This window comes from Eulemur rufifrons, chromosome 1 (assembly GCF_041146395.1).
Source record: "Eulemur rufifrons isolate Redbay chromosome 1, OSU_ERuf_1, whole genome shotgun sequence".
Taxonomy (NCBI): domain Eukaryota; kingdom Metazoa; phylum Chordata; class Mammalia; order Primates; family Lemuridae; genus Eulemur; species Eulemur rufifrons.
Window position 1 is genome coordinate 62,741,181 of NC_090983.1, and position 15,864 is coordinate 62,757,044.

Below are 15,864 nucleotides of genomic sequence, written 5' to 3' on the forward strand. Positions count from 1 at the left end.
AACTAGAAAGGTATAGATGTGAGTAGAAGAAAGAGAAATGAGGTCAGTTAAATTAAAAATTAGATAAGGTTATGGCACAGGTTGGTTTGGATCAGTATTTCTACATCAGGCCACACAACAATATCTGTGTGGACCTTTTAAAAGAGTCTAGGGATTCATATTTGATAGGTCTGAAGTAAAGCCTTAAAACCTGCATTTTTTTAAGTGGCAGGAATGATTTTGCTGTTTAGATATACAAGATCCTGTGGCCATTTCTGGGACAAAGAAGTCCAGGGTAGGAGTTTCATGTGCTCATAGGCAAATGTTTCTACAAAATAAATGCATAAATACATAAATAAACAAATTAGGGAGTGATTTTCAACTAAGTATAAAAACAGTCATTAAATTGCTTAATTTTAACTGAATGATTAAAATGTTTCCTCTATTCATCACAGCATCAAGGATTAACTTAGAAAGTAATTTTGTCAATGTCAATTAAACATTCATGTCTTCTTTGTCAATTTCCCTAAATGTTAAGCTACTGTAACACTTTTATTTACATTTAACTCTGGAGAAAAAAAATGGAATTTTGTATCTATATTATTTTATCTATAAAACATATATGTTAACAAATGCTAAGAGGCTATCTTGGCATAGACATTTTTACTAAAGCAGACATAGCATAACTGCTAATATTTTTCTAAATAGCCGTTTCATTTTTAGCTTAAGTCAATGCAAATCACCTAGTAATGACAGAAGCTTTTCTATAGAGCTAAAAGCATGCTGAAGAAAATGAATACTGGCATTGTAATGGGGCTTGCCTATGTCATTAATATCTTCCTTATGATAATGCTATCCAAAGAGACAATAAAAAGAGTCTCTATTTCCTAATTTTTTATCATCAAACATCATGCCATCCATTGCAAATTACCTGAATATCATTGAAGTAAAGGAACAATATCACTGGCTCAGTCTCCAGGAAGTCAACTCTATCTGCCTCAAATTTTCCTATAGTTAGCTTATCTGTGGTAAATTTCAATTTCAGAGATATGAACAGTTAGAATCTGGAAAGCTCTGCTTAGTTACATGCTTCATTAACCTCTTCCTCCCCTGAAAATTAGGATTCTTATGATTAATTACTTGCTGTATTGACCTTCTTGTTTCACACTTTACTGTTATTTTTCCCAAATCCTGAATGTAAGCAAGACAGGCCTTTGAAACCTAAGTAACTACAGTGCTCTTTCTGGGGAAATCCCAATAGAAAAGAAAAATTTCTGTCTTAAACTAACATGTTTATTTCATTAGTCTGATAAACGAATTGTGGAAAAGATATGAGGAAAACTTTAGCAGGCGTATGTATAGAAGCACTGATCATCTTGTCAGCTATTCTTTCTGAACCTGATCTTTACAATAGATGTCATTAGTTTGTTGGAAGGAAATTTCTAAAACAGACACAGTCATGTTCAACTTTAAATAAAGACATATATGCATATACAAGTCTATACATAAAGTAGCTAAGTCTTTCTCTTTAGATAGTCCTTGAGAGTTAAGGCAGACGTGTCCATTGGCTTGTATAATATATGGAGCTGTTGGTCATGCCTCCAAATATCTGTGGTATGACATGCGAGAGATACAGGATCCCCAATGGAATAAATTAATTTGATTTATCATTTATTCATCATTTATATGTGATTCATTGACTATATTTTGCTAGAGATGGCATAAAGTATAATTTTTAGTACAATATTTCTCAGAAAAAGTCAAATTCCTATTTTAAAAATGTAACATCAATAGTCATTTATTTGCTGTAACATTTGCCCACTACTATTTAAAATTATTGGATGGCCAGTTTTCCATGTTACTATAAAAAAAGATAAAGTGAGTTTGAATTGAGCAAAATAAAGTGGTAATTATAAAACTAAAAGAAAATAAAAGTGTCTCAATAGTAAAGGTTGTTAAATATTGAGTGAGTTTTCCAGTGAAGTTTTAAAATCTCCTCTTTAAAAGCCATACTTTGTGAGATTTGGTATTAATAAAGCAATGACAAACTAGATAATTTCTAAAGTTTCTAGACACATTCACAATATAGATCTTTGATTGTATTAGTGTCCTTAGAAATATTGAAATAGTGTAAGTCACACTGAACAAAAGACTGGGAACTATTATAGTTTCAATGTTATTGAGTTTTATTTGGGAAGTAATTCATTGAATGGTATATACAAATACCAGAGCTAAGAGAGAATTAGCTGAAATGAAATCTAAAGCAAAACATGAGGGTAGAGTCATGAAATTTATTACTTGCTAAGTGTTAGTATTTCCTTACTTGTACCCAAACATTTCTTGACAAATAGGATAGAATGATGGATTAACTAGAAAGCTTCAATGACAATTCATTCTATCGACACTGTAAATGAAATAAAAAATCACATACTTACATTTCCTCATTTATAGAAGAATGATTGTATCAGTTACCTATAAGCAAATGTTTTAGAGTGTAAGCCTCTAAAATAAGATATTTTAAATGTAAGATTCTTGAAAATCCTTATGAAGAATAAAGTAGAATTATTTTTCAAATTTTTTAAAAAAATTATTGAACATGAGATTTTCTCTTATTAGTGGGGCTTTCTCTAACTGTAGACAAATTTATTCTTGAGTAGAGGTTTATTTACTGATAAGAAATTATTTATTTTAATTTCAGGCCTTCAAAAAGGATTTCACTGGAGAATATTGACTAATTTTAAAATATCTAGCAAAAAAAATCACATAGTCTTCTTGAGTCTGGTTCTAATATCTGACAGATTTACAAAACTTCAATTGTTTAGAATATATATATTTTTAAATAAAGTTTAGTTTAAAAAGTCATATACTTAATAAAGGAAATTATTCTACCTCAATATAAGAAGGTAGACTATAAGAAGGTAGAAATCCTCTACCTCAATATAAGAAGGTATCTAGGACATTAATAAACTATGAATGTGGATACATTTTTAAAATTTTGAAATTGGATGAAATTCATCAGCCACCCAGACATAGGAATAGTTGAATTTCTGGAAGAAGAATCATTTGACATAAAAAACAATATTGACAAGATACATTAAAAATAAAAATCTTAAATAAATAGATTTTCTTTACTGTGACATTTTGGCAAAAAGAGTTTGACATATCATTCAATCACAATAAATGAGTTGAGTTCTGAGTGGCATGGGGGCTGGTGAGATGGAGACTTAACTTGTGGAGTCCATTATGTCCCTTCTGTTATAGTTCACAGACAGGACTAGAAAATAAAGTGGCTTGCTTCAGTCTACTGCAAAATGATTTACCTCTTTTTATATCTCGTTTATTATCATTATGTGCTATATTTTATAACAATAATCACACTCTACCATCTAGTGAGCTTTTCTACTTTTCTTAGTTTCTACCAAGGGTAATAGCAAGAACACAGTATGTTTTCTAATACCAGGAAAAGCTCAAGAAATAATATCTCAGAGAAAATTCTTTACTATTTTTTTTTAATTCAGCTCATTATGGGGGTACAAAAGTTCAGGTTATATATATTGCCCATGCCTCCCCATCCCCCTGAGTCTGAGCTTCAAGTGTGTCCATTCCCTAGACAGTGCTCATCGTACTCATCATGTAGGTATGCACCCATCCCCTCCCCTCCCCTCAATTGTCATAAATAGGTTTGTGCATAGCTTTATTTATGACATTTTCAAAAATTGAAAAAAGATTTCTATAATATGTCTGGATATTACATAAAATTAGATGTGCTATAAGATTATAATGCATTCTCCAAACAATTCTACTCAGTCAAATTCTGATGTTACCATGTTATTATAAGTTAGTTCTTGGTCCCATTTTTCACTTGCAGGTGATATAAATATAGCCCATTGAACTAGGGGACTAAAAGTCCCTAACAAATCAAGAAGAGAAGATAGGTAATTCTTTAGTCTATGCTCTCTCAAATTTTGGTGCAATCACTTCTCCCTATTCTGTAATCTGGGGCAATACACCTTAACTCTTTAAAGAGATATTTAAGTAATAAGAAGATAAGAGTTATAACAATCCTAAACATCATCTACAAGAGATGTTGTACACGCTGTAGCTAACGAAGAATACTCAGGTATGTTAGCAGCAAATTGATAACAATAGAAATATGGTCATAGCATTTGTTGTATTACTAAACTAGCATATGCAGTTATTCTTGGGTACTTGTTAGGGAAGCACAAGAGAATGGCTTTGACTGTTAAAGTCGATATTCACTCATCCTCATGCAGTTGAGAGATACAATTGCTTAGTCATTTCTCCCCCTTTTCTCTTGCCCCCTTCTCTCTCTCTCATTACTTCTACAATTATTTTGTATGAATAATGTTAGTTGGGTAAACTTTATTTTTCAGAAAAGATGTCACTTGTGTGTTACGTAAGTTATATTGATTTATCTGCTTAGAGAACTGTCATATAGGTTTGATTTTTATTTTGATAGAATCTCAGAAGAAATCAGAGATTTCTTTGGAAAGAGGGCAAACAGTGGTGTCACATGCACAGCAGTTGCTTTTCTTGTCATAACATCATTTTTGCTCTACCATCTTTACACCTAGCAGTCATTAGTATTTGTTATTATAACATGTTATAAAAACGGCACATTTGTTTTGAAGCTTTTCACTTCATTTAATCAACTTCCTGGAGACTTTCATTGTATTTCATTTATTTTGACATTCAAAAAGAAATTTTGCTTCAAAAACAAGATTTGAATAATAATCCTCAGATATTTCTGATTTCTCAGCACAAGTAAACAGGTAGCAGACTTAGGAGGAAAAATAAACACAGGAAACTTAGAATGTAGAAGTGGTGAAATGTTGAACCCAGGTGACTCCTGTTATCAGAGTCTGAGCAGTGAGTGCACCTAGATGAGGTTCTTGGCTTTGAAAGTTCCTGCCATTTCCTGAGGGGTGCTGCAAGGCCAGCATTGAAAGACTTCTACTTGTGATTTCAGGTATCTCAGTAATGCATTTCACTACATAAAGTTCCTGCTTAGTGGTGGAAACAAAAATGTAAAGGATGTTTAAATAGGAACATGAAGAGCTACCATTTATTGGTTATTATCCACAACCCTGTAAGGTGAACATTATTATCCCCATTTACAGATGAAGAATCTGAAGCTTGAGATTAAATGAATAACTCATCCAAGGTGATGCACTGGTATGGAGGCAGAATTCAAAGATAAGGTTGTCTATTCCAAAGTCCTAGCACGTAGCTGCTAAGCTAAAATACTGATAATACAAATAGTGGAAAGTTTGCTGTTCTCCCAAGAAACCACCTAATGCTAACTTAAATCCTCCATGTATCCATTGAGAAGAGAAATACTTTTAAACCTGTGAAGAAGAGCAAACACTATCTCCTTCATTGCACTCTGAAAAATAATAACTCAGCTTTGGAAACAGAGAAGACTCACCTCTCTACACATTCCAAAATGAAGAAAGATGAAGTCCAGTTATGATAAGTATATCTCTACATAAGCTCCTCTCTCATCTAAAGGGGTCCAGTACTAACAGAAAAGAATTCAGGAGATGCTAAGGGGTCTCGCTTCCCTTGTGACCACTATAGCATAAGAAAAAAAAAGGACCTAGAGGATACTCATTATAACATTTTAATGAAAAGAGTTTTTTAATATATTTAGTGCTTTTTTCATCAAGTCAATATTAATATATAGTGTAATAGTTATTCCATGTGCTATTTCTTCAATTAAGATATAAATGTTCTTAACACAGTTGGATGTACTTTGTGAAATAAACACCAACAATGAACAGATAAAATTACTCAATAATTGATTGGTAAACACCATGTAACTATGGAATAATTATATGCCCTGTGAATTATATAGTACTTATGGTTGACATTATTTAGGAAACCTAAGAAATGAACTTGTAATTTGTACTTATCAGATTTCAAGTCCAAACAACCAGTTAAGTATCCTGTTATTATATAGAAGTATCCTATCATTAGATACCTGGTCAGTAATAATCATGCAATTAGTTACACATATCATACCCAAAAGCAAAATGCAATTATATCATTGAGGCATCAAGAAACAATTTATCAATTTAGCACATTTTGCAAGAAAAAAAGAAGAGATGCATTTAAATATAGTGCCTCATTCATGCATGCAATCATCCAATAAGTGTTCCCACAGTTATAGGAAGAAACAGCTTGACTGGTTCTGTGTCATTATTTAGGTTTTGCTCAACTCAAATATCAGCTACTTAGCAAGGCCTTTCTTGGCCTTCCTTTCTAAAGTGATCCCTATTCTAACCCCTGCTCCAAATATTCTCTACCATGTTATTACTCTGTTTAAAATCATCATCACACTTTTCTCTCTGAAATTATTTTATTATTTATTTTTAAAATATTTATCTTTCCCCAGTAGACAGCAGATCTTGTTTTCTTTTCATCAGAGAAGACACTTTGTTAAATAACTGTCATTCTCTGTTAGAAAAGTGACCTTGTGTGTTTGTTCCACACTGTAATCCCAGTTGCAGCACTTGGTAGGCAAACGGTGCCACATTGGAATGTTTGTTAGTGAATGAATGAATTACTGAGTACATGATATGGACAAGGCACTTTGAGCATAAAACAAGACCGATCCTCTGCCCCATGGGTCTTGCATGCCAAGACTCTGAATTAATATGCCATATACTTTCAAAGTAATTCCCAAAGCAGGCATACATTTTTTTTTTAAAAAAAAGAACTAACTTTAACACTTAATTCAAATATACAGTTATCCTCAATGCTACCATATTGTTTTATCCTGCTTCACGTGAACATACTTTGAATTGTTTACCAGCAGTTTCTGACCATGTACATTTATTTCTACAGACAACAACACTAATTGGTCTTCTGAAGACTGCCCGACTCCTTCGTCTTGTGCGAGTGGCCAGGAAGCTGGATCGATATTCAGAATATGGCGCTGCTGTTCTAATGCTCTTAATGTGCATATTTGCCCTGATTGCTCACTGGCTGGCTTGCATTTGGTATGCGATCGGGAACGTAGAAAGGCCTTATCTGACTGACAAAATCGGATGGTTGGATTCCTTAGGACAACAAATTGGGAAACGGTACAATGATAGTGACTCAAGCTCTGGACCATCCATTAAAGACAAATACGTTACAGCACTTTATTTCACCTTCAGCAGCTTAACCAGTGTAGGATTTGGGAATGTGTCTCCTAACACCAATTCGGAGAAAATCTTTTCAATTTGTGTCATGTTGATTGGCTGTAAGTAGATTTCTCTTCTGTTATCTATTATGATAAAATAATACCATGAAATTAATATCTCTAAAACATTCAGAGTAAGGCAAAGAAAAATTACAGAAAACTGTGGCAATGATGGGATTACATGTATGGGTACTATATTCTACCAACCTGATTCTGTCTGTGAAGTGGAGACACTGAAAGTTCTTTCAAACCTTAGGAATCAATGGGCATAAAATTGGAGTAACTGGGTCTTGGGATTCCAGAATGGAAAGTAGTATCTGTAATTTATTACCAGTGGTTATTTTCTATTTCAAGATGAGGCTAGATTAGAATGGGAAATATTAGCTTATATTACATACCATAGATATAGATATATAGATGGGTAGATAGAGATATTAATAGAAACATATATATCATATATATCACCATGCCAGTTATAACATAAGCTAATCTTTTATATGTATGTGTGTATATACACAATGCACACACATACTTATACATAATATACATGTGTTCTTCCCTGTCATTGACTAAAAATTTCTTTTCCTATGACATTATACCAAGACCTAAATGATTGCCCTTTACCCTACAATGGGCTAATGTCATGAGCATCATTTACAATGAATATTCTTTGGGATGAAAAAAAGAATCTGTGTTAAAAGATGTTATAATGTTAATTTTTTTTTTAAGAAATCACACTGTGGAAACACTAAAGGTAACCTTACTGATACTAGGCAGCAATTGGCAAAAACATGATGGATTTTTAAAGCTTCCAAAAGAATATTATCCTTAGGTTGCATAGAAAGTTGAAAATCAAGCTTGATAGTTGATTTTTAAATGTCAACATATTGACTAATGAAATGTGCTTAAATGAGCCCTATTTATGAAACTTAAATAGATTCACCCAGTTTGTTGTTTACTTTATATAAAACGTACTTTTCATATGTATATATGTTTTAGTGTTTTTATTTTAGTAACACTTGCATTAAAAAATAACATTATATTTAAATGATTCTTAACATTCTACTAATTCAGTCCAAGTCTTAACTATTAACACAGAAGTAGTATTGTACCCAGAAGGAAATGAAAGTGGAACCTACTAGAAAAAATACAAATTGCATTCCAGAGAGACTGAATCTCTCAGAGCAAACACAATCCCAACCATTTTGTGATTACAACTACTCTACTAGTAAATACCTTATAGTGGTCATCAACTTTAGTGGCATAGTAGCAAGCAAGGAAAAGGGAAAAAAAATGTTCTTAATTAACCAATTATATAGGGAAAAGATTACCTTTTTAAGAAACAGAACCTGTATTTTGAAACTTGGAATTTTTAAGAAAGAGTTTTAAAAATGCACTGAAGTTTAGCCAGTTCACCATTGACTATAGTAATCCATACCATTAGTGAGGATTAAGTGAAATACATAGTACTATTTATCCTGTGAATTATTTTAAATTGAAGAAAACTTAGTTCTGGTTGTTTTTTATTTTTGTTTTTGTTTTTTGTTTGTTTGTTTGTGAGATGGAGTCTTATTCTGTCACCCTGGCTAGAGTGCAGTGGCATCTTCATAGCTCACTGCAACCTCAAATTCCTAGGCTCAAGCGATCCTCCTGCCTAAACCTCCCAAGTAGCTGGGACTACAGGTGCACACCACAATAACCAGCTGATTTTTCTATTTTTTGTAGAGACAAGGTCTCACTCTTGCTCAGACTGGTCTCGAACTCCTGGTCTCCAGCGACCCTCCCACCTTGGCCTTCCAGAGTGCTAGGATTATAGGCATGAGCCACTGCACCTGGCCAGAAAGCTCAGTTCTTTACTTGCTCTATACCTAATCTCTAATCTCTAATCTCTAAATCAGGGAATTACTGGCAGTTTTCTTCCTTCCTTCCTTTGGTTCTTTTTTAAATATAGTGCTAGACTATTTCTATTGATTCTTTAAGAATATATGTTTTCTGCAGATGAATTTCATCTCTTAAGAAAAGACACTAGTCAAATTGGGTATAATAAGATATACTTACGTTTCACATAATATCATTTATTTGAATAAAAGACTTGGTTCTATAAGTCTTAATCAAAATGGGATTATATAAAGCTTAATATCACACAGGAAAAAGTTTATAGGTATTCCTGGAGAACCATATCATAATCTATTATGCCATAAATAAAGGAAAAGGGTAAAATAGAGACTTGAAACTTAGCAATAATTAGAATGCCCCTGAAATTTGCTCAGCCATTTGATGTATATGGGGTACATGTGCATGATATTTCCAGGTAGAGACAACTATATTAGAAAATGATTTGGTTATCTGTTTGCTGTATTTATAAACTAAGCACATATACCACAGACCTATGAGTAGCCTGATTTCTATCTAAAAATAAAACAGCTAAAAATATGTAAAATATCATACATATGCTAATTATAACTACAGTGATTGAACTTTCTCATCATCCTTGAGCTTCTTTAAATCTAATCTTTATTCTAAAAGAAAAATTTTAAGTGAAGTTGTAGAAAACAAGGCAATCAAACATCCATCCATCTTACTGCAATATAATTCAAGGAGACTAAAAATAAAACCTTAAAAAGTATACTCTAACAAAATGCAAATAACTCAAATGCCTATAGATACATTTTTAAAGCTATAATTTACAAAGACAGTTTTTGTACTGCTGACTGTGTACAGAGAACAGTGATCAGAGATTTAATTTTATTTATCTATTTATTTTTAGAGAATTCATTTCAAAAGTGTGCATAATTCAAAATGAAAAACTAAGGGAAAGTTATACAGTCATTAAATAATTATAAACATAAGTTATGCTCATATATTCATATCTATGTTTTCTGATATAAACATAATTCTATATCTTTATTCAAACAGTATAAATGTAATGTATATATTTAATTTAAAAAACACAGAACCCAATAAAACAAAGACAAATGTATTCCATTTCTGACTTGCTTGAGAAACATCTTGGGAGAATTCCTTATTTTTATGGCATATAAAAAAAAGTTACTGGAGTTCTGCCTCCAGACATGATGGAGTTACTAAAACTTTACCTTCCTTCTATTAAAAACAAATAAAACAAACAGAAAACGGAACAAAATATATAAAGCAATTATTTTCAGACACTGGAAAATAAATAGGGGAGCCTTGATCCCTGAAAGAAGGAAAACAAAAAGATGGGGTGTGGTGCCTGTAATCCTAGCACTCTGACAGGCCGAGGCAGGATTGCTTGAGCTCAAGAGTTCAAGACCGGGCTGAGCAAGAGCGAGACCCCTGTCCCTACTAAAAAAATAGAAAAATTAGCCTAGTGCAGTGGCACATGCCTGTAGTCCTAGCTACTTAGGAGGCTGAAGCAGCAGGATCACTTGAGCCTAGGAGTTTGAGGTTGCAGTGAGCTAGGATGACACCACTGCACTCTAGCCAGGGTGACAGAGCGAGATCCTGTCTCAGGAAAAAAAAAAAAAAAGATGGGCCCCATGTTGTTGTTGGCTTTCTGCTTGGAGGCACTTTCTGGACCACAGCGACCAGTGAAGGGAAAAAATAACCTACACAGACCACAGTAGCCTTGCTGAGTTAAGCAAATTAAAAAAAAAAAAAAAAAAAAAAGCAGTCACAGAGGCTAAGGTGCTGGAATTTTCAAGACAGACAACAGAGAAGAGGCAGCTTTGGCAAAGAAAAGCTCCAGAAACCGACAGAGGTATCCCTTTGAGTCTACTGATAAAAACTAAGCAAGTCACAAATGGGTGAAGTGAAACTCCTCAAGGCCTGGCAAAGAAATACCAGAACTCCTGTAACCTGAACAATTTCCAGGTCTCGCACAGGAATGGGAGATTTTCAAATTCCAACCAGCAGAGTGGAAAGTTCTTATTGGACATTCAGAGTATTCATTAGAAATAAATCTTAGAAAAATTGTGCCATATAGTACTAGAACTAATCTTCCCCTCACAAAGCTTAAAAGCAAGCCTCAAAAGGTACAAGCTGATTTGCAAATGGTTTACCTGCCTATAAGAACAACATCTAACATTTTTTTTAAGACAAAAAAAAAAAATTATAGCAGTGGACAATGTTAACTGTAAAATGCCCAATATCCATTAAGAATTAATAGATACGGTAAGAAACAGGAAAATATGACCCATAAGCAGGAGAACAACCAAACCAATGGAACCAGAATTGACAGAGATGATGATACTAACGGACAATACCAAGCACTTGAACACATATGTATATGGAGTCCAAAGACTGGTGGAGGCAAGCAGGAAGAAAAATCAGAAAAATAATGGCTGAAAATTTTCCAAAATTGATGAAAACTATAAACCACAAATACAAGAAGTACAGTGAATTCCAAATAGGTTAAACATGAGTAAAACACACCAGGGCACATCATAATCAAATTACTGAAAACTAATGATAAAGTCTCAAAAACCACTAGTGGAAAAAGGACACATTATGTGCAAAAGAAAAACATAAGGTTGATAGAGTTCTTATTAGAAACAATGAAAGCCAGAAGACAATAGAACAAAACTCTTAAATTGCTGAAAGAAAAAATCTTTCAATGTAGAAATCTATGTTTAATTAAACTATCCTTCAATACTGACAAAACCTGACCTAATTCATCATAAGCAGTATACAAGAAATGATAAAGTTATTCAGGTAGTAGGAAAATGAGGCCAGATGAAAATTTGGATCAATGCAAAGGAATGAAGAATGAGAAATGGTAAATATGTGAGTAAATTTAAAAGACTTTTTCTTTATTTTTAAATGTCTTCAAAAAATAAATTTTTGATTTTTTATATTTTTGAATGTTTAAAACAAAAATAATTTCAACTAATGTGCAGGTTTTATACCATATGTAGATGGAGGAAGTATGATAATGAAAGCACAGAAAAGTGGGAGAGGGAAATGGAAGTATTTTGTTATAAGATTCCCTCATCATGCATGAAGTGGTATTATATTATTTAAGATAGACAGTGATAAATTAAAATGCATATTGTAATTCCTACAAGTATAGCTAAGAAGCCACTAGGGAAGACAAAGAGAAAAATAAAAAATAATAAATCCAAAAGATAGGAGGAAATAAGGGGAAAAAAGAACGTATAGAAAATAAATAGCAAGATGGTAGATTTAAACCCAACCACATCTATAATTACATTAAATGTACTAGGTTATTAAGTATGAAGTGTCCAATTTCCTTAAGTACTCATGTTGACAGTTTTTATCTCTGACATTTCACTTTGACACTTCTTGTTTTATTTTCATTGTGAAGGTACATCCTTAGTCTTTCAAACGCATGTTTTGGCTTGTGATTATCTTTCAAATTTTTTTTAGAGCTATTTTCGTTAAACCAAGGATAAGTCAAAAATTCATGTTATTTTTGAATATGAGTTCTGTTGTGAAACCAATGCAGCGCAGACAGCTCGAAATATCAAGGAAGTGTTTGGGAAGGATGTGGCTAATGAACACACAGTACGTCAATGGTTTAAGAAGTTCTGTTCCGGTGATTTTAATCTTGAAACTGAGCCACATGATTGACCTGAGACCAAAGTGGATAATGATGAACTGAAAGCTGTAGTGGAAGCGAATCCATTTCAACCTATGTGTGAATCAGCAGTAAGGTTTGATGTCACTATTCCAACAATACTGGACCATTTGAAACAAGTGGGCAATGTAAAGAAGCTGGATAGATGGATTCCACATGAATTAAACAAGCGTCAGAAGAGAAATCATCTCCAAGCTTACCTTTCTTTGCTGTCATGACATAAACTTGAACCATTTCTATACTGTATTTGTTACATATGATGAAAAATGAATACTTTTTGACAATCGCAAGCATTTGGCACAATGGTTGGATAAAGAGGAAGTGCTGAAACACAATCCAAAATGGAATAGTCATCCAAAAAAGCTAATGGTGTCTCTTTAGTAGTACAGTGCTGGTATTATCTACCACAGCTTCATGAAACGTGGTCAATTGATTACAGTGGATGTCTACTGCAACCAATTGGACAAAATGATAAGGATGCTTGCGATTAAGCAGCTGAGACTGGTCAATAGAGACAGGCCAATCCTCTTGCAAAACAATGCTTGACCGCATGTCACACAAACCACACTGCTCAAACTACAGCAGCTGGACTTAGAAACTGTCATCCACCATATTCACCAGACCTTGCACCAACTAACTACCACTTCTTCCAGGCTTTGGACCACTTCTTGCAAGGAAAAATATTCAATTCTCAACAAGCTGTGGAAAATGCCTTTTACAATTTCATCACCACTTGTTCTCCAGGCTTCTTTGCTGCTGGCATAAACAAGCTACTGTTAAGATGGCAAAACTATGTTGATAGTACTGCTTCTTGTTTGATACATAATAAACTACACTTTTGATTCAAAATTGGACATTTCATACTTAATGACCTAAATAAATAATAATAATGATCTAAACATTCTCATTGACATGCAGATATTGTCAAACAGTATTTTTAAAAGCAAGGCTCAGCCATATACTATCTAAAGAAAATAAACTTAAAATGTAAACACACAAGAAAAAGACAAGAAAAAAAATGTTCACACAAACTCTAATCATGAGAAAATTTGAGGAGCAGTATTAATTACAGACAAAGTAGACTTTAGGACAGGAACTATTACCAGAGATAAAATAGAAAAACACAATAGTCCTAAGTGTGTATGCACTCAATTACAGAACTTTATATGATACAAAAACTGACATAACTAAAAGGAGAAATAGACAAATCCACAATTTATAGTTTGCATTTCAACATTCCTCTCTCAGTGTTTTATAGAATAGACAGAAATATCAATAGAGATATAGAAGACTTGAACAATGCTATAAGCTAAACTTGACATATTGACAATTGCACATTCTTTTCTAATGTATATGAAACAGTCACCAAGGTAGACCATATGCTGGGCCACAAAACAAGTCTCAATAAATTTTAAAATATTAAAATCATACAGAATATTTCCCTTATCACAGAGAAACCAGAAATCAGTAACAAAAGAAGGTAGAAGAGAATGGGGAGAGAAGAAGGATTGACAGATATTTTAAAAAGTCTCCCAATATTTGGAAATTAACACACTTCCAAATAACTCATAGTTCAAAGAAGAAATCACATGGAAAATTAGGAAATATTTTTAACTTAATGAAAATAAAATACATCAAAATGTGTAGTGGGCATCCTTAGGCATTTTTAGAGAGACATTTATAGCTTTAAGTGTTTATATTAAACAATTAGTAAGATCTAAAATCAAACATTTAAGCTTCTATTTTAAGAAGCTAGTCAAAAAACAAGGAAATTAAACCTAATATAACTAAAAGAAAAGAAATAATAGATATAAGAGCAGAAGTAAATAAAATAGAAAACAATAGAGGAAGTTAATGGAAATAAATTCTGGCTCTTTAGGAGATCAATAAAATTGATAAGCCACCAACTAGACTGAAAGAAAGAGAGAAATGACATAACTTACCAATGTCCTATATGACAGAAAAGATATTGCTACAAATCCTATGGACATTAAAAGGATAATAAAAGAACATTATGAAGAATAATGAACTTTACAATTACATGAAATGGACAATTTTTTTAAATGATACAAATTCCCAAAACTGAAACAAACTAAAAATAATCCTGAGCCAAAAATAAAAATTGATAAATTAGATTTCATTAAAATTAATAACTTCTGCTCTCCAAAGAACACCGTTAAGAAAAGTAATGGGCAAATGATAAAATGGAAGAAAATATTCTCAATATTTAGATCTGAAAAAGGACTTACATCCAGAATATATCATTAATTCTTACTACTCCATAATAAGAAGACAACTCAATTTAAAAATGAGCAAAATATTTGAACAGACACTTCACAAAAGAAGATAAATGAATGGCCATTGTACATGAAAAGATGTTATGATTCATCAGGCAAATGCAAATTAAAACCCTAATGAGATATTATACACACTATAATGGTTAAAATTAAAGACTGACAAAATCAAATGTTGGAGAGAATATGAAACAACTGGTATTTTCATACATTGCGGGTGAGAATGTAAAATGATATGACTTTGGAAAACAGTTTGGCAGTTTCTTATGAAGTTAAACATACCACCCAACTCAGCAATTCCACTCTTAGGTGTTTAAAAGGGAAATGAAAATATATGCCCACACAAAAACTTGTATACAAATATTCATGGCAGTTTTATTTATAATAGCCAAAAACTAGAAAGAGCAAGGTTTCCATCAACAGGAGAAGAGAAAAACAAACTGTGGTATAGCCATATGATGCAAATCAATTCAGCAATTAAAAAAAAAATTACTGATACACACAACAGAATGGTTCCCAAAAACATTATGCTGAGCAAAAGAAGTCAGACACAAATGAATATGTACATTATGATTCCATTTCTATGAAACCCTAGGAAATGCAGATTAATCTGTAATGACATAAAGGAGCTCAGTGGTTTATCTAAGGTCTGAAGTGAGTGGCACAGGCAGTTGGGGGACACAAGGAAACTTTTAGGGTGATGGAAATGCTCTGTATCTTGATCATGTTTGCAGGGGCGTATACATTTGTCAAAACTAATTGAACTGTACACTTGGATGCATTTTATCATATTCAAATTATAC

At 32.7% G+C, this 15,864-nt stretch overlaps 1 protein-coding gene across 1 annotated transcript in view; it reads left to right on the plus strand.

Moving 5' to 3' along the window:
- The window catches only part of KCNH7 (potassium voltage-gated channel subfamily H member 7), a 472,286-nt gene that overhangs the window by 392,460 nt on the left and 63,962 nt on the right, over positions 1 to 15,864 (plus strand). The window contains exon 8 of the mRNA XM_069472001.1: positions 6,850 to 7,249. Coding sequence (XP_069328102.1) covers positions 6,850 to 7,249 — 400 coding nt within the window. The remainder of the gene's footprint in view (positions 1 to 6,849; positions 7,250 to 15,864) is intronic.